The 23,700-nt window shown below is 38.0% G+C and overlaps 1 protein-coding gene across 10 annotated transcripts in view; it reads right to left on the bottom strand.

The window, feature by feature from the left end:
- Window positions 1–23,700, bottom strand: part of ZMYM4 (zinc finger MYM-type containing 4) — a 146,131-nt gene that overhangs the window by 24,909 nt on the left and 97,522 nt on the right. For all 10 annotated transcript variants that reach the window (XM_032160210.2, XM_032160208.2, XM_032160215.2 and 7 more), the window contains 12 exons: window positions 15,529–15,703; window positions 15,204–15,416; window positions 11,476–11,626; window positions 10,877–10,992; window positions 9,794–10,069; window positions 9,470–9,620; window positions 7,981–8,153; window positions 6,968–7,118; window positions 4,725–4,865; window positions 4,394–4,431; window positions 3,345–3,489; window positions 399–517 (listed from right to left, as the gene is read on the bottom strand). In XM_032160210.2, the coding sequence (XP_032016101.1) occupies window positions 399–517; window positions 3,345–3,489; window positions 4,394–4,431; window positions 4,725–4,865; window positions 6,968–7,118; window positions 7,981–8,153; window positions 9,470–9,620; window positions 9,794–10,069; window positions 10,877–10,992; window positions 11,476–11,626; window positions 15,204–15,416; window positions 15,529–15,703 (1,849 nt within the window). The remainder of the gene's footprint in view (window positions 1–398; window positions 518–3,344; window positions 3,490–4,393; window positions 4,432–4,724; window positions 4,866–6,967; window positions 7,119–7,980; window positions 8,154–9,469; window positions 9,621–9,793; window positions 10,070–10,876; window positions 10,993–11,475; window positions 11,627–15,203; window positions 15,417–15,528; window positions 15,704–23,700) is intronic.

Here is a 23,700-nt window from a genome sequence, read left to right as displayed (position 1 = left end):
TACAGGCGCCCGCCACCGCGCCTGGCTAATTTTTTGTATTTTTAGTAGAGACGGGGTTTCACCGTGGTCTCGATCTCCTGACCTTGTGATCCACCCGCCTCAGCCTACCAAAGTGCTGGGATTATAGGCGTGAGCCACCGCGCCCGGCCTATTTGAGTGGTCTTATTGTGCATGTAACTTTTTTAAAAAGCTACATCGTAACCTTTTCTGAGAAGGAAGGGTACAAATAAAAGCAGTCATTTATATAATCCATGTGAAATAATAATGGTAATATGATAACAGCCAATCAGAAGCAGGTATATTTTACCAACAAATGAAAACTTTCTTCACAGAACTATACAATTTTAATTGAGGAAAATGCATGCTATATTAGCTTTAATCTCTAAATGATTACTCACTGGAACTGGAATTCCAAATGGGACTGGAGCGTACTGAGTATAAAGATGAAGAGGTATGGGAACAAACACTGGTACGGGAACTGGCACCACAATAATCTGGGGCTGACTTGGAGTGTCTTCTAACAATAACAACAACAAAATTACAAAAAGCAAAGAGGGTTAAAAATACTTTAATAAGATTTCAAAATAAAAAAGCTTATGGAGGTTTATAGTTCAAAATAAGAGTAACCTACAACATTATAGGAGTTCTTACAAAGGAGAAATAACTAAAGTAGCCAAAAAAAAAAAAAATCTTGATTATAGCACTGACAAAAAGTGGGTAACAAATATCACTGATGTGAGGAGAAAATGAATGCAGGATATAATTTAGATGGATAAATCGAAAGGATTGAAACAGGGAACCTAGAAGACAGGCATGGAAAACCGCTTGCTAAAGAGGAGGCTGAATAGGGAGGGGCCATTTCCGTCATGCTATAATGCACATTTCAAAATCATTTGTAGCTACTGAAGAATTTTTTAACACAAAGTAGTGATGAAAATGACATCAAAAAAGATTAATTTGGCAACAATTTCAGCACTGAATAAAAAATATATCAACTGTTAAAATAGGAGGTAATTATAATATGTAGAGCTAAGATGATGGGAGACTACTCTAGGTTATGATACCTACAAAAAGGAGTAAATACATATAGCAGATGTTCTAAGTAGTAAAAGGATGAAACAGAACTTGGAAAAAAACTTGGAGAAAGTAGCAAGATGGATGATTTATTCCATTATTTAACCAGACGGTCCCCAACTTAACGATGGTTCAATACAGGATTTTTCAACTTTATGATGGTGCAAAAACAAGTATATACCATACTTCTCTATAGCACTGAATAAATTACATGGTATTCAAAACTTTATTATAAAATAAGCTTTGTGTTAGATGACTTTGCCCAACTGTAGGCTAATGTAAGTATTCTGGGCATGTTTAAAATAGCCTAGGCCCAGTTATGATGATGTTCCGGAGGTTGGGCATATTAAATGCATTTCTGATTCATGATTTTTTTAACATATGATGGGTACAACATTGTAAGTCGAGGAGCACATAGAGTCCTTTCTATGTGTCAGAGAATATGCTAGATAAGTGTGAAATCATTAATCTAGGAGAAAGGTAATGCTAGGGGCAGAAAGAGAAGAGCTAACAATTTGACTAGAGTTAGAAGTAGGGAAATAATATGGCATAAATTTTTTGCTGTTTTTTTTTTTTTTTAACAGATGGGGGGTCCCACCATGTTGCCCAGGCTGGTCTTGAACTCCTGGGCTCAAGTGATCCTCCCGCCTCAGCTGTCCGAAGTGCTGGGAGTACAGGCATGAGGCACCACACTTGGCCAATAAACTTTACATAATACAGCAGACATTAAAAAATTGTTACTTGATTTAGAAACATCTGATAACCAAACAACATAATGCTAAATAAATTGCTATTGATTAAAAAAAAAAAAAAAAGAACTAAATCATTTACAGCCTTGCTATTTTGGTGTGGTCCATGGACCAGAAGCACTGACTTTACCTGGGAGCTTATAAGAAACGCAAAATCTCAGGCCTCACTGAATAAGGATCCACTTAGTAAAATTCCTGGATAATTCATGTGCATATTAATCTTCGAGAAGCAATGGCTGACAGGATAGCCCTGCAGCTCTAGAAATCAAGAATTTCTTTCTAGTTTAAAAATTCTGGGACTTTTAAAATTTTTTTAGTAGAGGTGGTCTCACTATGTTGCCTGTGCTGGTCTTGAACTCTTGGGCTCAAGTGATCCTCCCGCCTCAGCCTCCCAAACTGCGGGGATTACAGGTGTGAGCCACTGCAACCGGCCAAAAGTCTAGGACTTTTGGATGGCAGCATGAGGAGCTACAAAGATCTATTCCTTAGTGAAACAAGCAAAGAAAGTGAAAACTATTTAAAAACAACCATTTAAATTCTTGGGAAATTGTCCTAAAGGCATATACCAAATGAAGAAAGATTTATTCAAGACAATCTGTTCAAATTTGGTAAGAACAGTGAAAGTCTGTGACATTTCAGCCATCACAGGCTTTATCCCCCCAGCTCAATTCAGCTCAGCTTGACAGAAACTCCACTATGGGTAGCTGTGGCCAATAAAAATGGGCTTCCCTCCACTCAGCTCCCAATCAAGTGTTACCGTATCTCATCAAGAAAGGTAGGCCACAAGCATTTCTCATCCCCTCCAACTGAAAGCTGAAGAGGCTAAATTCCTGGTGAGTATGGGCAAGAGGTCAGGGGCTTCCCTTCACCCAGTTTCCATCCACCGGATGGAGGCTCTACCCTAGGAAAAGCAGGCCAAGAACACTGGGATCCTGATCACCCTCACCCCAGCTCACTTGTAGGGCAGAAGTTCCATGCCAGGAGAGGCAAGCCAAGAAGGCCAGAGACTACCACCCTGCCCAGCATCCACAGAGGTGGCTCAGAGATTCTGCCTAGGGGGGAGGGGCAGTTCATAAAAAAAAAAAAAAAAAGCAAGCAAGCTCTGAAGCTCTCCTCAAAGGAACTGACTTCATTTGAAACAGTGTGGAGTAGCCAAGAGACTGTGGAGTAGTTCAAACCTAAGGTCACACTGGAAAACAATAGCACCTCCTAGAAGCCTGTCTATGTAATTCCAAACCTTATGCTTATTCTATAATATTACATTGTCATTAATAAGAGAATTAAATGACCTGCTCACAGTATGGTATCACTGATTAACTTCCTTCTCTTTGACCCAACTTGTTAAGCCTCAGATGTGGAAAATACCTAACTCACAGGGATGCTGTGAGAACTAAACTCAGCAATGTATACAACCAACGAAACACTTCACCTAGGAAATAGCAGGTACTCGATGCAAGTAGATCCTACATTTCTTTCCCTTAAAAAATTAATAAAGAAAGAAAGAAAGACCATGGAACATACCTGTCTGGCATTCTTTGTTTTGGGTATGTGGTTTGCAAGAGGTGGCTTTAGTCTGTGTGATGGGTTTGCATAATAAAGCTTTGTTCTTCAAAAGCCTTGGAGGTTGGGAAGGTGGCAGTTTCAGGGCATCTGTTTGAGTACTTGCCTAGTAAAAAAAACAAATTAGAAACCAAAAACATTTTTTAAAATCTCATTGTAATTATAAGAAATATTATAATATTAAAAGAAATGTCATATTGGAATTACATGGAGGACATAGCAAGTAAATATTCAACCAAATGTATAAGAAATACAATACTCCTAAAATATTAATAGTAATCAAGGAATGTTTTAATAACTATATATTACTCTGCATGTCTCTAATCACAATTTCTATTTACCAAGAAAAATGCTATTTCTATTGTAACACACTGTTGATCAATAACAATGCTGGCTAAGTTTAAAATGAGAATTCTTCCTGATTAAGACACAGAGGACTTGATTCAAGATAACTAGGAATAACAGAATCACTTATGATCATTTAAGTAACTTGAATAAAGACAACATGAGGTTATCCCAGAAACCTGGAGAAACACCTTAGAAATGCCACTGTTCCAGTCATAAGTTTTTCTCATTATTTATTTTCTTCTTTTAAGAGGCAAAGCAGAAAATATTAATGGGTTAAAAAAAGAATTTTTTTTTTTTTTACAGTATAATCTGTAATGGGTCAGAGGAAGGATAAGCTACATTTTATAAATATTTTATTTATAATCTGAGTACATCACAAAACATCCAAAAGTCTTTCATGCCTAAATCCTGTACAATTTACTTCAATTTTGTGTAATTAAAGGAAAACTTTCAGTAACTACATAGCCAGCATTCAAAGATATTAAAGTACATAAAAGACCTATTTAGCCAGAAAATCCTATTCCTGAACAAAGAATAAATGAGCTAATGAAATCTATTTCATATAATAAATAAAGGAGGGCAAATTAGCTCACACATATTTATACTGTACGAAAATGAAAAGTAAATACAGTGGCAATACCAATAAAAGTAATAAAACTTACATCACCGATGATTTTCGCTGTTACTGTTGGAACTGCACCTTGATATAAATTAAAACATAAATTTAGGATCTTTACAATTATTTTAACATTAGCATTAAAAGCTGATTATCAGTACATAAACACAAACCCTCATGCTAAGAACATGTGTTTTTTTAATCCAATGGAAGAAACTAGCAATTCTAAAGTATGAGATATGAAACTTGTGCAGCAAGCCACTATTCCTAATATGAATGTGTCAAACGTATGAAAATAATCCCTGATGAAAGGAAGTTAGAGGACCACTGCAGTCAACCTAAATGGGCTAGATAAATGCTGTCCAATCAAGCCATACCTTGTAAGACACTGTTAGAATTCACTGTGGGCTGAGCAGCAGGGGCACTTGCCAACGATACTACATTGGCTATAACTGGAGTCGAATCTTTTCTCAGAGATGGGGGTCCTGCTGAAGCAGCTTGAACCATGGAAATATTTGCTGATTAAAATAAACAAAAATAAGGAAACCTCACGTGATTTACATGTACTTACACAGAAACCATTTCAAGGAAGTTAAACAATGTTTTCAGGTTTGAGTAATTTCTGTTGGAGCAAAAAGTCACTTTAGGATTAACTGAGTTTTGGTTTTTTGTTTTTTTGTTTGTTTGTTTGTTTTGTTTGTTTTTAGACAGAGTCTCACTCTGCTACCTAGGCTGGAGTGCAGTGGCACGATCTCAGCTCACAGTGACCTCCGCCTCCGGGGTTCAAGCGATTCCTCTGTCTCAGCCTCCCAAGTAGCTGGGACTACAGGTGCGCACCACCACACCCAGCTAATTTTTTGTATTTTAGTAGAGACAGGGTTTCACCATGTTGGCCAGGATGGTCTCAAACTCCTGACCTTGTGATCCGCCTGCCTCAGCCTCCCAAAGTGCTGGGATTACAGGCGTGAGCCACCATATCCTGGTTTTCTACTTTTTAATTAGTAAAACTTGAAAGCTTTCTATTTACTTTATCTTTACATAAAAATGCAACAAATAGTCTAACTTAAAAACCAACAATGCAAATCCTCAAACACACAATACCAATGAAGATCACAGGTTAGATTTAATGGACAATTCAGCCTAATGTTTTTCTTAAATCTTGCCTTTATATAGAAATAATTTTTTTTTAAGTTTTGGAGTAGGCTCTTGAAGATTTTGCTTTTATTTGTAAGGAGACTATACTTAAATTCTTCTAGCTTTCAGGATGATACTAGTGTTGTTTGTTTTTAAATAATAAATTTTCTGAGATAAAACGGCCTAACTATGCACATAGTGTGTAGTCTTGATAAGTAAGTCCTGATAAGGTAAGTAAGCAATAAAGAGGAAGGGGCACCAGGTTGGGGAGAACAATGAGTAATTACTTGAGAGATGACCTCCTACAGGTAGCCCCAGGAGCATGGCTTCATTCTGCGAGCAGCCCCCTCCAGCTGGACCTTGTAAAACTTCCCTCAAGCCGCTGCCTCTCTGCAGACTTCCCCTTCTCTGCTGTGCTGCTCACTGCAACCTTGCAACATATTTTCACACCTTCTCTAATAAATCTGCCTTTAACTATGACTGTCTTGGTAAATTCCTTTACAGCCCATGACACTGGCCCCAGCTAGTCACATCCACGACATACAGTTTTATTTTATTTTAATTTTTTAGAGGCAGGGTCTCACTATATCATCCAGCTGGGATTGCTGTGCTACAGTCACCACTCACTGCACCCCTGAACTCCTGGCCTCAAGCCGTCCTCCCACCTCAGCATTCCAAAGGCGGTGGGATTATCGGCATGAACCATCACACCTGGCCTGCATATGGTATACTTAAAAGGCCACGTGATTTTGACTTTATGTCTTTTGTTATAAGTAGTCTCAAAGGATTTTTTAAGGAAGCCAATTATACTCATTACAAACCATTAACTGTTATCATTTCCCATAAACTTAAGTTCTTACAGAGTTTATTTGATTCAATATTCTCAAAGAAATCTATTTAATCAAAAACTCATTTTTACTCAGCTTTAATCTAAGGTGTCAGGCCTCTGAGCCCAAGCTAAGCCATCATATCCCCTCTGACCTGCACATACACATCCAGATGGCCGGTTCCTGCCTTAACTGATGATATTCCACGACAAAAGAAGTGAAAATGGTCTGTTCCTGCCTTAACTGATGACATTACCTTGTGAAATTCCTTTTCCTGGCTCATCCTGGCTCAAAAGGCTCCCCCACTGAGCACTTTGTGACCCCCACTCCTGCCCGCCAGAGAACAACCCCCCTTTTCCCAAATCTTATAAAACAGCCCCACCCCATCTCCCTTCGCTGACTCTTTTCCGACTCAGTCCGCCTGCACCCAGGTGAAATAAACAGCCTTGTTGCTCACACAAAGCCTGTTTGGTGGTCTCTTCACACAGACGCGAGTGAAATAAGGTGTTCAACAAAAAAAACTAAATGTTAATGATACAGAATACAAGGAAACTGAGGTTTCATGAAATTAATGACAACTGTTTACACAGTTCCTGTAAAAGAACAGTAGTTCCTAGTATTGACCAAAGACTCCATTCAGTACTTAAGGTTAATTTTACCTGCATTATTCTGTGAAGGCAGGTCACATACACTTTGCTGATTACAGAACATCAAGATACAAAGCAGGTTACAGAAATGTTTCATTTCCCCTCGCCATTTCAAGGACTCACTGAGTTTACCCTGTCGCTTACAAGCATCACATTTGGCCATCTAAAAAAAAGAAGGTAGTCAAGGAGTAAGAAACAAATTATCTGCGGTCTCACAGAATAAAAAATAGGACACACATAACAAGTGAGGAAATTAGAATTTAGATCACAAAATTAAAGTTTGACTGTCTTTATCAATGATTATATATATATATTATATATATATTATATATATATATATATGTATTTTTTTTTTTAGACAAGAGTCTTGCTCTATTGCCCAGGCTGGAGTGCAGTGGCGTGATCTCGGCTCACTGCAAGCTCCACCTCCCAGGTTCATGCAATTCTCCTGACTCAGCCTCCCGAGTAGCTGGGACTACAGGCGCCTGCCACCACGCCCGGCTAATTTTTTTGTATTTTTAGTAGAGACAGGGTTTCACCGTGTTAGCCAGGATGGTCTCGATCTCCTGACCTCATGATCCACCCGCCTCAGCCTCCCAAAGTGCTGGGATTACAGGCGTGAGCCACCGCGCCCAGCCAATTTTATACTAATTTTTTTTTTTTAAAATGTAACATACAGACTTCACTCTATAGCAATTAAAAAACAAAGTGAGATAAAAATAAGGTCTATCTTCCTCAGACTTCAGAAGACAAATTCACTTTATTTAAATAATAAATGAATAAAATTATGTTTAAATATTTTAATGTTTTAAGACTGATATGTCTCCAGGAAATTAAAAACAAAAGAAATAAAACTTCAATAACATTAAAGTCTTTCTAAATCTTGTATTAATTGCTAGAAGGCATATAACATTTAATACCTAAAAGTTTTAAATAATTAAATTGTCCTTTATATGACATGAAATTTTAAAAGGGAATAATTTATGCCCTAGCTTGAAAAACCCAGGAATGTGAATTCTATTTACCTGATAGAACAAAACTGTATATTTGGACATGCATTCTTCACAACAGAACTCTTCCACTTTCCCTCCTAAATTATTCTGTACCAATTTGGGAGATGTCTGTAAACAATAACTGCACATTTTACAGTGATTTCCCCAGCGTTTTGCCAAGTCATGTTTATAAAGCAATTTGCAACCTAAAAATCAGGAAAGATAAAATTAACATTAGGTAGAAATATTAGTTTTTTGCATCTTTAAATGGCCTAGGACAGGCCGAGTGCAGTGGCTCACACCTGTAATCCCAACACTTTGGGAGGCTGGCGGGAGGACTGCTTGAGCCCAGGAGTTTGAGACTAGCCTGGGAAACATCGCAAGACCCCATCTCAAATAAAAACAAAAACAAAAAAAAGAAAAAGAAAAATATGTGGCCTAGGACAAAGTTTTCACACTTGGATCCTGACCAGTTCAGAGTATCTTGATATTTTAGAGTATCTATACTAGTTTTTGTTTTGTTTTGGTTTGGTTTTTGTTTTTGTTTTAAATGATATAAGACAGGATAGGACAGAAGAGAAAATATTAAACTGCATCGGTTTTATTTCATGAAACTTTTGGGGCTGGGCGTAGTGGCTCACACCTGTAATCCCAGCACTCTGGGAGGCCAAAGTGGGTAGATCACCTGAGGTCAGGAGTTCGAGACCAGCCTGGCCAACATGGTGAAGCCCTATCTCTACTAAAAATACAAAAATTAGCCAGGTGTAGTGGCGGGTGCCTGTAATCCCAGCTACTCCGGAGGTTGAGGCAGGAGAATCGCTTGAACCCAGGAGGCAGAGGTTGCAGTGAGCCAAGATCGCTCCATGGCATTCCAGCCTAGGTGACAGAGCAAGACTCTGTCTCAAAAAACAAAAACAAAAACAAAAAAACCTTTTATTTAGGTACGTGAAAATACACTGGGTCACAATGTAAATGTATTTCTTCTTTTGTGTTATCAAAAGGTTTGAAAGCCCTTGCTCTAGAAGGCTAATTAATACAGCTTTAGAGTAAAATAAAATATTATAAACATATAGAATAGTTATCTAAATAAGGAAAACAATCTTCCACATATTAATTTGCATATTCAAGCCATTTATATTCAGAAATATAATGGCTGTTTAAGACAATAAAAGTATAAACTTAGAATGTTACCATAATTTAAGGCATTCCATTTAGAAATAAGTACACGAACTAGAAGATCTTTGAGGTCCCCATCAACCTAATAATGGGGAACCTAAGGATGTTAAATGTTTTTCACATCATCTTCTGCATTATACTTTGCAAATCTTTCACTTCATTTAACATCTACATAATATAAGAAAACTAGATCAAAAAGGAATGAACTAAGTGTAAATGAATCGAAAAGGCATTTACGTTATATATAAACAATAAAACAGATTAACTTAGATAGTGAAAGCTTAAATCATCAACTGCTTTAAAACAACCGACATGCTCAGTAGGTAAGATAATCTTCTGTCTTTACCTTCACTACAGAATGACTTGTCAGCACCTGAGAACCGAACAGTCTCCTTTACAATTTTCTCAATTTTACAATATTCACACATTGCCATTACATTATTTATTTTCTTATATTCATCAGAACAATTCTTGCCACAGAACTGAAACATTTTGCCCTGCAAAGAAATAATCATTAAGTACTAATTAAACATTTGGTTGGTCTTATGGAACTCCTTATCTCCCTTACTTTCAAAACAAATGCTCTGATTGAGAGATGCAAAGTTAAAAATAATTTTATAAATAGACCCATGTATACTCAAAATCTTATCATGAACATGCTATACTTTACCTTATAGTCAAGAAGTTCTGGTTTTGTGGCAAAAAGACGGTTACAGTGTTGACATTTGAGTTTCACAACACTTCGTGCAAACCCAACATGCTGGGACTGGGCAGCGAGACGCTGGAGACCAGCTGCAGCAGAGCTACTGATGGAGGTGGGAGAAACAGCAGATGTGCTACCTCCTCCAGCTGACACTGTGGAACCTGTGGGGATGCTTACAATTACTTGGCCCTGAGACAAGGGCACTACTGAAGAATTCATTCCAGTTGGTTTGTTGAATAAATTCTGGAAAAACAAAACAACGAAAAGTATCAATTTAATCTTTGTTAAAACAAACAAGTATCATGTGCCTACATATGCCAAACACAGTTCTAGGCATGTAAGGTACATCTGTTAACAGGCAATGTTCCTGCCTCTGAGCAGCTTATAAAGGAATGGGGGGAGTCTCATTTATGATGAAAAAATAAAATAACTAATAATCTTCCTCAAAAATAATATCCTCCCAATAGATAATATGGGTGATAAAAATACCATTCAATTTTATAGAAGGCAGTTAAATTAAATTCCAAATACAGAATGAACTACAAATCCAAGTTTAATAGGAATGATATATAAACTTACACAACCCAGGCCCTAGCAAACACCTAATAAACATGCATTACTACAGTAGGTGATAGGTTTGAATTTGTGTCCCTGCCCAAATCTCATGTCCAGTCGTAATCCCCAATGTTGGGGGAGGAGCCTGGCAGGAAGTGACTGGATCATGGGGGTGGATTTCTCCCCTGCTGTTCTGGTGGTAGTGAGTTCTCACTATCTGGTTGTTTAAAAGTGTAGCAACTCCCCCTTCTCTCTCTTCTTCTTGATCCCATCATGTAAGACGTGCCGGCTTCCCCTTCGCCTTCCGCCATAATTCAAAGTTTCCTGAGGCCTCTCCAGCCATGCTACCTGTACAGCCTGTGGAACTGTGAGCCAATTAAACCTCTTTCTTTATAAATTACCCAGCCTAGGGTATTTCTTTAGAGCAGTGCAAGAACAGACTCATACAGTAGGTGACTCACTGACTGAAGAAGAGGAAGGTTCCTGAAGCCATACCTGGAAAGCTACCACACAGCTGTAGCTGCAGAAGTTGCGTATACTTCCATCTGACATGGCTAGGTGATACTGAGGAATTGCTGAGGTTTTACAACTGTTACACTGAACTTGTACACCTTAGCAAATCAAAATAAAAACCAATGAGTAATATGTACAAATGCACACAAAAGTATGAGAAATTAAATAATATTACACAATATAAGAAAATTCAAGGGCCAGGGTAAGTTGTAGGAACTGAAACTAAATCATGTCACATATAAGCAAAAACTAACATAATATTGAAAATTTTTCTTTCCAATTTAAATTAGTCAAAGTCTACCCCGAAACTACCAAATAAATGAAACTTCAAAGAGATTAGGTGGGGATAAAGAAAATATATTAAAGAAGCCATATGAAATTCTTTTGGTAAGGGGGAAATGCATAAATAGGCATGCAAGTAAATAAATAAGCTATCAAGGTAACAGGTGATATTTTACAACAAATATCTGAAATACGTTAAATGTGCCTTAAAAATCAACCAAAAAAATACACCTTAAAAACAAAGCAATAACCATAATTTTTCAACTATTACATTTCATAGTTTATGAAACCAGTATTACCTGCAGAAGTAACCATTTTAACTCTGTAAGCAGATAAGCAATTAACAGAACAGAAAAGCTCTGTCTTCCCCAAGCTATTGGTATTTTCAATCATTTCTGCTGAGGATCTCAATGATTTGCAAAGCGCACATGGTGTAATTTTGGCTGATTTCTATTAAGAGAATAAAACAACATTCATTTTTAACAAATTCCTAGTAAAAGCATAATTCTTTGAAATGTTTATACTCAACACTTTTGAAATATTTGAAATCAGTGATTTTCAAACTTTTATGATTGTAATCCTCAGTAGGAAATTTTATGGTACACATGTACTTCTGAGATTTTGCATTTGTGTATTATGTATGTATGTAATAAAACTAAAACGTTTTATAGAGGAATAAATATCATGACAACATGTAATGCACTTTGATATTTTCCAATCTATTTTATTTCATTAAAAAAGTAATGCGGCCAGGGCAGTGGCTCACCCCTATAATCCCAGCACATTGGGAGGCTGAGGTGGGTGGATCACCTGAGGTCAGGAGTTCAAGACCAGCAAGGCCAACACGGTGAAACCCCACCTCCACAAAAATACAAAAAAAAATTAGCTGGGCATAGTGGCAGGCGCCTGTAGTCCCAGTTATTCGGGAGGCTGAGGCAGGAGAATGGCGTGAACACAGGAGGCAGAGCTTGCAGTGAGCTGAGATTGCGCCACTGCACTCCAGCCTGGGCGACAGAATGAGAAGATTCCATCTCAAAAAAAGAAAAAGAAAAAAATAATAATGCTGGTTATAACCTAGTAATTAATTTCAGGGTCTATTAATAGGTCATAACCAGCTTTAAAAACATTAAATAACAGCAAGTTCATGCTTTTACACTATATCATCCTATAAATTGAAATAACCCCCTCCAATGGTGCTTACACATATGAATTCAAGGAAATTAGTAAACTTATTAGGTAACTTATTGGCAAATATTCTACCACTAATAATAAAAAAAATACTCTATAAGCGTAAAGTGAGAGCAAACCTGGGATATCACAGGTGTCCAAATACAAACAACTAGAGTCCGTTATCTTACGTCTTCGCCCAATTAGGGATTCAGCAGCAAATAATGCTAAGTATTATTAACATGTCACACATTCAGGATAATTTATAAAGTATGTCCAGCACCAATTAGGAGATTTTAAGAGCAATCTTCCTTCTTAAAGAATCAATTTGTGAAACTTGATATTAAAATAAATACACAGTAAAGTGAATATATGCCTGAATTCTGGAATGTCTTCTAAATCTCTAACTCCATTTCCCTCTCTTCCCTAATGAGGACTGTAAAAGCAAACCTCATTTGTAAGACCCAGGTCAAGAGTTACCTCTGTGAAGCTTTTGCTGATAGTCTCATCTTTCCCTATCAAGTAGAGCTCACTATGCTACCTCTGTGGCCCACTGTACCCATAATACTTCCATCATAGCATCTCTATTTACTCATTTATATGTCTTACCTTTCTCAGGAGACAGGCAGCCCCTCAAAATAGAAATTATATCTAATGTTTGTTGAATGAATTATATATAAGGAAGAAAGGAAAGTAGCAGAAATGACCATCTACAATGCCCCAGTTACATACTAGGCAATCTTTCATTCTTACTTGCTATAATCCTAAAAACATCCCAGTGACATAGGTGGTATCATAGTTATTTACAGGCAGAAAAACTGGGACTCAGGGAGCTTAACTGCTTTCCCCAAGGTAAAACTGTATTTGAACATAAGGTCTGGAATTAAATCTAGATCTGCCTTACTTCTAAATTCCAGTTCTTTCTCTACCACAGCAGATATAATACATGAAAAATTTAATAGGTTTTGGCTAAATTAAAAGTAAAGAATAAATTTAAAATTAAGATGTTTCATCCTATTTCTCCCTCTCTTGTGGACTATGACTCATCTTTCAATGGACTGAATCCAAGTAACTTTTAGTACCTGATACAGTATCAGGAAAAGAACAGTCTTTTGGAAAAAGATAAAACAATGAAGATGTGGGGATTTTTTTTTCCTTTGAGAACAAAAAATAAGGAATGAATAGTAAAACTTAGCCATTATAGTGTGTTTTCACATTAACAGGAAATAAACTGAAACATGTTTAAATTCCAAAATTACTACAAAGTTTTAAGAACAATTAACAAGAAAGTTCCTAATCAACACTATTAAATTCACCAATTTTGGTAAACTGTATAAAAATGTACTGTTCTAAGGAAAAGAATGATTAGCAAATGCACTTACATAGAGAAACATTATAAAATTAAAAATATTAAAAGTACTTATCCCATAAATATATACACCTACTATGGACCCACAAAAATTAAAAATTAAAACTATATATATATATATATATATATATATAGCATTTACTATTCCTTTAGGTTTATCAATTTTAAAACTAATATTTGATCAAAATTCACTAATAAAATACAAATCTAATACACACAAAACTACATAAAAGACATTTGTTATAGAGTTCATCCAGTTCATCCCATGCACACCTCAATTCACAAATATATAATCCACATCTATTTCTTCCTATTTCATAAAGATAAGAAAAATCCCTTACTCTAACAATTAATGATGTAATTTTGATTATCTGGTTTGCAATTTTAATTCTGTGAATCAGATTTCAACAATACACATGCAACTTGAACCTTTCCTTGTCAAATAAGAAGTATATATGCAAATCTCACATGCTGGAAAGATTAGAAGGCTATACACTAAAATGACAGGATTTGTTATCTGTGAGACATACACTGTATTTCTTCGTGTTTTTTTTAACTTTCAAAATATTGTTAAAGAATACAAATCACTTTTGAAATAAAAAAGCCATACTGGCCGGGCGTGGTGGCTCGCACCTGTAATCCCAGCACAGGGATTGGGAGGCCAAAGCAGGTGGATCACTTGAGGTCAGGAGTTTGATACTAGCCTGGCCAGTATAGTGAAATCCCATCTCTACTAAAAATACAAAAAAATTAGCCAGGCCTGGTGGTGGACGCCTGTAATCCTAGCTACTTGGGAGGCTGAGGCAGGAGAATCGCTTGAACCAGGGAGGCGGAGGTTGCAGTGAGCCAAGGTCGCACTCCAGCCTGGGAGACAGTGCGAGGCTCCATCTCAAAAAAAAAAAAAAAAAAAAAAAAGCCACACTCTAAAAACATGTATTTCAAATGCATAAACATGTATAAACAAATGCATGAACAAAACTGCTACTTATAGAACTCTATGCGAATATTTAATGCACATTTGTATAATACCATTAAAAAAGTAAATCATCTATATATGTATATACATATATACATATATACATACATTATATATATACATATACATAGACAGAGTTTCACTCTTGTTGCCCAGGCTGGAATGCAATGGCACGATCTTGGCTCACTGCAACCTCCACCTCCCGAGTTCAAGCGATTCTCCTGCCTCAGCCTCCTGAGTAGCTAGGATTAAAGGGATGTGCCACCACACCTGGCTAATTTTTGTATTTTTAGTAGAGATGGGGTTTCTCCATGTTGGTCAGGTTGGTCTCGAATTCCCGACCTCAGGTGATCCACCCGCCTCAGCCTCCCCAAGTGCTGGGATTACAGGTGTGAGCCATGGTACCCGGCCAGTAAACCCAATATTGCAAAACAACATTTTCATAAATAATTTCGACTAAAAATACAGATTACCTGAACTGAACAAAGACATCAAGATTAAATATGGTCATGTACCTGCTTGTATGCTGTGATACACGATGAACTACAAAACTTCTTAGACTGTCCCTCTATCTGAAGCATGTGGCATTGTCCCGACCCACTGTAACAGTAACCCCCACAGTTCTCACAACAGTTCATGGTGAGGTTGTTAGCAGAACGAAACTTAGAGAAGCAGGCATCACTGCAAAGTTTATGGACCACATTCTGGTAATTAACTTCATGTCGAATCTAGAAATTAAAAAACAGCCACACAAAAACAAGGAGCAGAGAGCATCAAAAGCTGTTCTTTAAGCACAAACATATTAGACTCCTGCCCCAATAAAGGAAAATGGTAACTTACAACAGCATTCTTCTGACACATGCTGCATTTGGTTGAAATACTATTTGTATTTATGGTAACAATAGGTTTTTTTTTCAGTTCATATGTGGACAAACATGACTGACTGCAAAAATCTTTACTAGTGGTGGTGTTTTCAAACTGGGCACTGATCACATCCTTTGGATTTAAAATGTCTCTAAAAATAAGAAAAAAAATAACATAAGCCATGGTATAATTCATTTCTTTTTCCTTTCTGTGAGCTAAAATAACTAAATAAAACAGAGGCAATTATACTGTAGGGAAATAACACTGGAATTTAAGTTTAAAAACTTTAATTTTCTGGGAGACACTTAAAAATTGCTTTGATCCTTAAATTCTTTTCTATGAAGTGGAATTAATACAGCACCTACTTCATAGAACTGTTATGAGAATTAGTATGTTTCAAAGACTAAAAGGAAAACATCAAATGATTAGTATTCATTATCTCTACAGGAGGGATTATAGGAAATTTTTATTTTCTTTTCTAGAATTATCTGTATTTTCAAAATATTCTTTAAAAAATACTGTATTACATTTAACATTGTCAAAAATTAGTATCTTTTAAAAGTAAACATACATTTTACACTACACTGTGCATATTCTAGCACAGTTATATAAAATATAACATTACCATATCTAAATAATTTAATTTCTAAGCACTAGTAACAAAGGCAATGAAGATTAAAACCCTAATGATTAAGGCTCCTTACCACTCCAACCCTAATCCCACCAAACCACTCACTCTATAGTAGTTTACCAGATAGTTCAAGTGGAAACCATATTAAAAACCAATTTTTCGGCCGGGCGCAGTGGCTCACGCCTGTAATCCCAAAGCTTTGGGAGGCTTAGGCGGGCAGATCACAAGGTCAGGAGATCGAGAGCATCCTGGCTAACACAGTGAAACCCCGTCTCTACTAAAAATACAAAAAATTAGCCAGGCGTGGCGGCATGCGCCTGTAGTCCCAGCTACTTAGGAGGCTGAGGCAGGAGGATGGCATGAACCCGGGAAGCAGAGCTTGCATTGAGCCTAGATTGTGCCACTGCACTCCAGCCTGGGCGACAGAGGGAGATTCTGTCTCAAAAAAAAATAAATTAAATAAATAAATAAATAAATAATAAAAACCAATTTTTCAAACTGGTGAAATTTTCTCATCAATGTCTCTCTCCCATGAGTATACATCCACATAATAGTTAATAAACTGCTTTATACTCATGCTTGTATCTTAAAGAGATTACACTAATAGGATACTTTTAAAGAAAAGATTATAGGCATACCTTGTTTTATTGTGCTTCACAGATACTGCACTTTTTAACAAATAGAAGGCTTGTAGCAACCCTGCCTCACGCAAGTCTATCAGTGCCATTTCTCAACAGCATTTGCCCACGTCATGTCTCTGTATTATATTTTGGTAGTTCTCCCAATATTTCAATTGCTTTTGTTACTATAATATCTCTTTTTCTGTGATTAGTGAACACTGACGTTACTATTGTTTTGGGGAGTAACCATGAACCACGTCAATGTAAGATAGCAAACTTCATTGAAAACTGTGTGTGTTCTGACTGCTCTGTTGACCAGCCACTTCTGTATCTCCCCCACTCCTCAGGCCTTCCTATTCCCTGAGGCACAACAATATTGAAAGCAGGCCAGTGAATAACCTCACAATGGCCTCTAAGTGCTCAACAAAAGTAAGAGTCCCACATTTCTCACTATAAATCAAAAGCTAGAAATGATTACTCTTAGTGAGGAAGGCATGTGGAAAGCTAGGCCTCTTGCGCCAAACATTTAACCACATAATAAATGCAAAGGAAAAGTTCTCGAAAGACTAAGAGGGCTACTCCAGTGAAGACATGAATGATAAGAAAGTGCAACAGTTGGCCGGGCGTGGTGGCTCATGCCTGTAATACCAGCACTTTGGGAGGCCAAGGCGGGCGGATCAACTGGGGTCAGGAGTTGGAGACCAGCCTGGCCAACATGGTGAAACCACGTCTCTACTAAAAAATGCAAAACCTAGGCAGGGCGCAGTGGCTCACGCCTGTAATCCCAGCACTTTGGGAGGGTGAGGTGGGTGGGTCACAAGGTCAAGAGATCCAGACCATCCTGGCCAAGATGGTGAAATCCCATCTCTATTAAAAATACAAAAATTAGCTGGGCGTGGTGGTGCGTGACTGTAGTCCGAGCTACTTGGGAGGCTGAGGCAGGAGAATTGCTTGAACCCGGGAGGCGGAGGCTGCAGTGACCTGAGATTGAGCCACTGCACTCAAGCCTGGGTGACAGAGAGACACTCTGTCTCAAAACAACAACAAAAAGAAAGTGCAAGTCTTACTGCTGATGTGGAGAAAAGTTATAGTGGTCTTGATAGAAGATAAACCAGTCACAGCATTCCCTCAAGCCAAAGCCTAATCCAGAGCAAGGCCCTAACTCTCTTGAATTCTAGGAAGGCTCAGTTAAAGAAGCCGCAGAAGTTTAGAGCTGGCAGAGGTTAGCTCATATGGTTTAACGAAAGAAGCTATCTCTGGAACATCAAAGTACAAGGTGAAGCAGCAAGTGCTGATGGAGAAGCTGTAGCAAGTTATCAAGACTATCTAGCTGAGACAGCTTATGATGGTGGCTACACTAAATAAGATTCTCAATGTAGAAGAAACAGTCTTCTATTGAAAAACTATGCCATCTAGGACTTTCATAGCCAGAGAGAAGTCAATGTCTGGCTTCAAAGCTTCAAAGGACAGGCTGACTGTCTTGTTAGGGGCTAACATAGCTGGTGACTTTAAGTAGAAGCCACCAGCTTCTACTTTTACCTTTCAAAAATCCCAGGACACTTAAAAGACTCCTTTCAAAATATTACTGCTCATTGACATCTAGTCACTGAAGAGCTGTGATGGAGATGTACAAGAGGTTATTGTTATTTTCATATCTGCTTACCCAATATCTATTCTGCAGCCTGTGGATCAAGGAGTAATTGCAACTTTTGCAACTCATTATTTAAGAAATACATTTCCTAAGGCTACAGCTGCCATAGATAGTGATTCCTATAATGGATCTGGCCAAAGGAAATTAAAAAGCTTCTGGAAAGGATTCACCATTCCAGATGACATTAAGAACATTCATGATGAATGAGAGGAAATCCAAATATCATCATTAATAGGAGCTTGGAAGTAGGTAACTTCAATCCTCACAGATGACTCTGAGGAGTCTGAGACTTCTGTGGAGGAAATAACTACAAATGTGGGAGAAATAGTAAGAGAACTAGAAGTGGAGCCTGAAGATGCGACTGAATTGCTGCAATCTCATGATAAAACTTGAACAGATGAGGAGTTGCTTCCAATGGATGAGCAAGGAAAGTAATTTCTTGTCATGGAATTTACTCCTGATGCGGATGCTGTGAACTTTGGTGAAATGACACCAAAGGATTTAAAGTATTACATACACTTAGTTGATAAAGCAATGGTGGAGTCTGAGAGTACTGATTCCAATTTGGAAAGCTCTTCTCTGGGTAAAATGCTATCAAATATTATTGCATGCCACAAAGAAATATTTTGTGAAAGGAAGAGTCAACTGATGTGACAAACTTCATTGTTATCTTAAGAAATTGCCACAACCACCAAAACCTTCAGCAACCATCACCTGAATTAATCAGCAGCCATCAACACTGAAACAAGACTGTCCACTAGTAATAAGATTATGACTCACTGAAGGCTCACATGATTGTTAGCATTTGTTAGCAATGCAGTATTTTTAATTTAAAAATGTACATTGGTTTTTAAAGATTTAATGCTATTGCACACAGACTACAGTATAAACACAACTTTGATATGAACTGGGAAGCCAAAAAATTACTATCACTCACTTTATTGAGATAATTGCTTTATTGAGGTGGTCTGGAACCAAACCCTGAATATCTCTGAAGTATGGCTATACAAATCTCTCTGCTTCAGTAAAATAGTAGATACAATGGGAAATCATCATTAGGAGCACCTAATATTGTACTATAATACATAACTCCATACCTTGCCATCTTCCATACTTAGCAGCTCCAGACTGCTTTGCTTTTTTCATTTCCTGTTATTTTTAAAATTAGGTTTTAATGTATTTCATAGAGGGATATTTAGTGAGAAGGTACATTGAGCCAGACATTAACGAAACCCTGAGTCAAAATATGGTCCACATATGGGCCAGGCGCAGTGGCTCACACCTGTAATCCCAGCACTTTGGGAGGCTGAGGCGGGCAGATCACTTGAGGTCAGGAGTTTGAGACCAGCCTGGCCAACATGGCGAAACCCCGTCTCTATTATAAATACAAAAATTAGCCGGGCTTGGTGGCATGCGCCTGTAGTCCCAGCTACTCGGGAGGCTGAGGCAAGAGAATCACTTGAACCTGGGAGGCGGAAGTTGCAGTGAGCCCAGATCGTACCACTGTACTCCAGCCTGGGCAACAGGGCAAGATTCCATCTCAAAAAAGAGATGTATGTACTTAAGGAGCTCAGAGTTATTGTGACAAATAGACAAATATTTTATAAAATACTGTAACAGAAGGATTCTTAAAATACTACAGGCCAGGTGTGGTGGCTCGCGCCTGTAATCTCAGCACTTTGGGAGGCCGAGGTGGGCAGATCACCTGGGGTCAAGAGATCAAGACCATCCTGGCCAATACGGTAAAACCCCGTCTCTACTAAAATACAAAAAAATTAGCTGGGCATGGTGGCGTGTGCCTGTAGTCCCAGCTACTTGAGAGGTTGAGGCAGGAGAATCACTTCAACCTGGGAGGCAGAGGTTGCAGTGAGCCAAGATTGCGCCACTGCACTCCAGCCTGACGACAAAGCAAGACTCCATCTCCAAAAAAAAAAAAAAACAAAAAGTATAAATAATTTTTGGAGAAGACACGAATAACGTGCCATAAAAATATAAATGAAGAAACAATTATTTCAGACTACATGTAACATGAAAGGCAACCCAAAGGGTGATATTTTAGCTGGACCTTAAATAGCAGTTTTCCAGAAAGTTAAGGAGATAAGAATTGGGAGCAGCATGGATCAAGGAAATGGAAGTATAAAATTAGGTATTTTTTCACTGCTCTCACTATGCTTAGAGTCCAATTAGATTACATCTTGTGGTAGTGGATTATATCTTATGACAGAATGAGAAGAAACAATCTCATTCAAGTTAGTGAAAATTCAGAAATGGTACAGACAATCTGGGTGTTACATCTTTGAATATCATTATAACAAGAATCTGATCTAACAGTATTAACAAAATTATCCTCCAAATTACTCTTTTCTGCGAAATATAACTTTTTTTTGTTTTTTTCAAAGATAGAGTCCTGCTCTGTCACCTAGGCTGAAGAGCAGGAGTGTGATCATAGCTCACTGCAGCCTCAAACTCCTGGACTCAAGAAATCCTCTCGCCTCATCCTCCCAAGCAGCTGGGATTACAGGCATGTGGCACCACGGTTGGTTAATTCTTTAACTTTTTGTAGAGATGAGGTTTCACTGTGTTGCCCGGGCTGGTCTCGAAATCCTGGGCTCATGCAATCCTCCAATGTTGGCTTCCTAAAGTGCTGGGATTACAGGCATGAGCCACTGCTCCCAGCCAAGACAGATTTTTTAAAACAAATTATTAGGTCCCTATCATTAAGGAAACCTAAAAATTAAACGGCAAACAAAATCTTTTCAGAGTTTAAGTTAAATTCAAGAGACTAAGAGATATGATTACCAAAAATTAAGAAAAATAAAATTTATTCTCAATAGCTAATGAGCTTCTTCTAACCTAAGTGCTGCTGTTATATTTCTACTGGTATACAACAACAGCAGTAGTTATCAGAGAGGAAATTTTTTCCATCTCTGCCTATTCAAATCAAATTGAAACCCTTCTTGTGGGGAATGATTTCTAAATGAAACCTGTTTGACTCTATAGACTATGTAGAGAAACAATGCATATGCCAGAATTAACCAGTTAGGTGACACGAGCAAATCTTTTAGCTTCTTTGAATTTAGCTTCCTTATATTTTTGGTACATCCAACTCATCAGTTTTACAATCAGATAAATCAGACTATACCAAACTGTTGTAATCACCGTGTAAATTAAGAGGGGATAAAAAGGAAGGAACGGTAGTGTTGAACAGGGGATTAAAGGGTAGTTCAGAAAGTAAAATGGAATATAAGGAAAAACGAGGTTGACAATGGTTAAAGACTGAAGCAAAAAGTAAGTATGATGTAAAATAAGAAGTAGGAGAAACGTAAGAAAGAAAATGAAGAAAAGCCTGAAGAGGTAAGTAAGGAGTACCTGAAAGAACAGAAAGGGGTGAATGAAAAAGAGTAAGGAATAAAAAAAGGGTAAAAGAATAAGCAAATAAAAAGGTAGAACTGTAAAGAGTCAAGGGATAACAGGTTGACGAAATGGAAAATTTGGATAATGGATAAACCAAACATGAGAAGAGAACATAAGCTTAAAGAGCAATTGAATTACATAAGATCAAAACGTAGATAATATAACATGACACATAGGTAGAAATGACCTGTCTCTAATAAAGCTTAGGCAAACACCAGAGACTGGAGGCCAAAGAAACATGATAAATCTAGATGAAAACAGTAACATGTATGGACAATAATAATAACTTTTTAAAACGAGAAAGATCGTATATTTTAAAACTTACGTGAGTTTTCCATAGCCATTTTGAAAAAAACTGATAAATCTTTGAAAAAAAAAAAAATCTATGACTGACTTTTTTTTTTTTTTTTTTTGAGATGGAGATATGGCTGACGTTTTTTAGGGGCTGGGGGGACCAGGTCTCACTATGTTGCCCAGGCTGAGTCTCAGACTCCTGGGCTCAAGCAATCCTTCCACCTCAGCCTCCTGAGTAGGTGGGACTACAAGTGCATGCCACCATGCCCAGCCTATGGCTATCATTATAAAAGGATAAATATCGCTGAAATTTTAAAGACTGTTGATCCCTAGAGTAAGAATTAAATAAAGAAACATGAAATTATTATGTGAAATGATCTCATGGCAAAATAAGAAACAGGAAAAAAACTATAAAAATTAAAATCTTCAAACTGACTTAAGTCTTACAATCCCATGATGAGTGCCGGGCACGGTGGCTCACACCTGTAATCCCAGCACTTTGGGAGGCCAAGGCGGGTGGGTCATCTGAGGTCGGGAGTTTTAGACCAGCCTGACCAACATGGAGAAACCCCATCTCTATTAAAAATACAAAAAAATTAGCTGGGCGTAGTGGTGCATGCTTGTAATCCCAGCTACTCGGGAGGCTGAGGCAAGAGAATCACTTGAACCCCGGAGGTGGAGGTTGCGGTGAGCCAAGATCGTGCCATTGCACCCCAGCCTGGGCAACAAGAGCAAAACTCTTGTCTCAAAAAAAAAAAAAAGAATCCCATGATGAATATACTGAAATACAGAAATTAGAGACAGGATATATACCTAAGTACTCATTTTTAAAAGTACATTTTACAATTCAAGCAGTATAAAGTCTATTTTTACTAAATAATTTTACTACATAAGTTATAACTATAAAGTAGTAAGTATAGCTTTTTTAGAAGTTAGGATCGGCCGGGCGCGGTGGCTCATGCCGGTAATCCCAGCACTTTGGGAGGCCGAGGTGGGCGGATCACGAGGTCAGGAGATCGAGACCATCCTGGCCAACATGGTGAAACCCCGTCTCTACTAAAAATACAAAAAATTAGCCAGGCGTGGTGGCGGGCGCCTGTAGTCCCAGCTACTCGGGAGGCCGAGGCAGGAGAATGGCGTGAACCCGGGAGGTGGAGCTTGCAGTGAGCCGAGATCGCGCCACTGCACTCCAGCCTGGGCGACAGAGCGAGACTCCATCTCAAAAAAAAAAAAAAAAAAAAAAGAAGTTAGGATCATTGGGCTGGGTGCAGTGGCTCACACCTGTAATCCTAGCACTTTGGGTGACTGAGGCGAGTGGATCACAAGGTGAGGAGATTGAGACCAACCTGGCTAACACAGTGAAACCCCGCCTCTACTAAACATAGAAAAAATTAGCCGTGCAGGGCCGGGCACAGTGGCTCATGCCTGTAATCCCAGCACTTTGGGAGGTTGAGGAGGGTGGATCAGGAGGTCAGGAGTTTGAGACCAGCCTGACCAACATGGTGAAACCCCGTCTCTACTGAAAATACAAAAAAAAA

The sequence above is a fragment of the Hylobates moloch genome, unplaced genomic scaffold, assembly GCF_009828535.3.
Source record: "Hylobates moloch isolate HMO894 unplaced genomic scaffold, HMol_V3 SCAFFOLD_8, whole genome shotgun sequence".
In the NCBI taxonomy this organism is placed as follows: domain Eukaryota; kingdom Metazoa; phylum Chordata; class Mammalia; order Primates; family Hylobatidae; genus Hylobates; species Hylobates moloch.
Note: the sequence above shows the minus strand (reverse complement) of the source record. Positions and strands in the feature narration are given on the sequence as shown.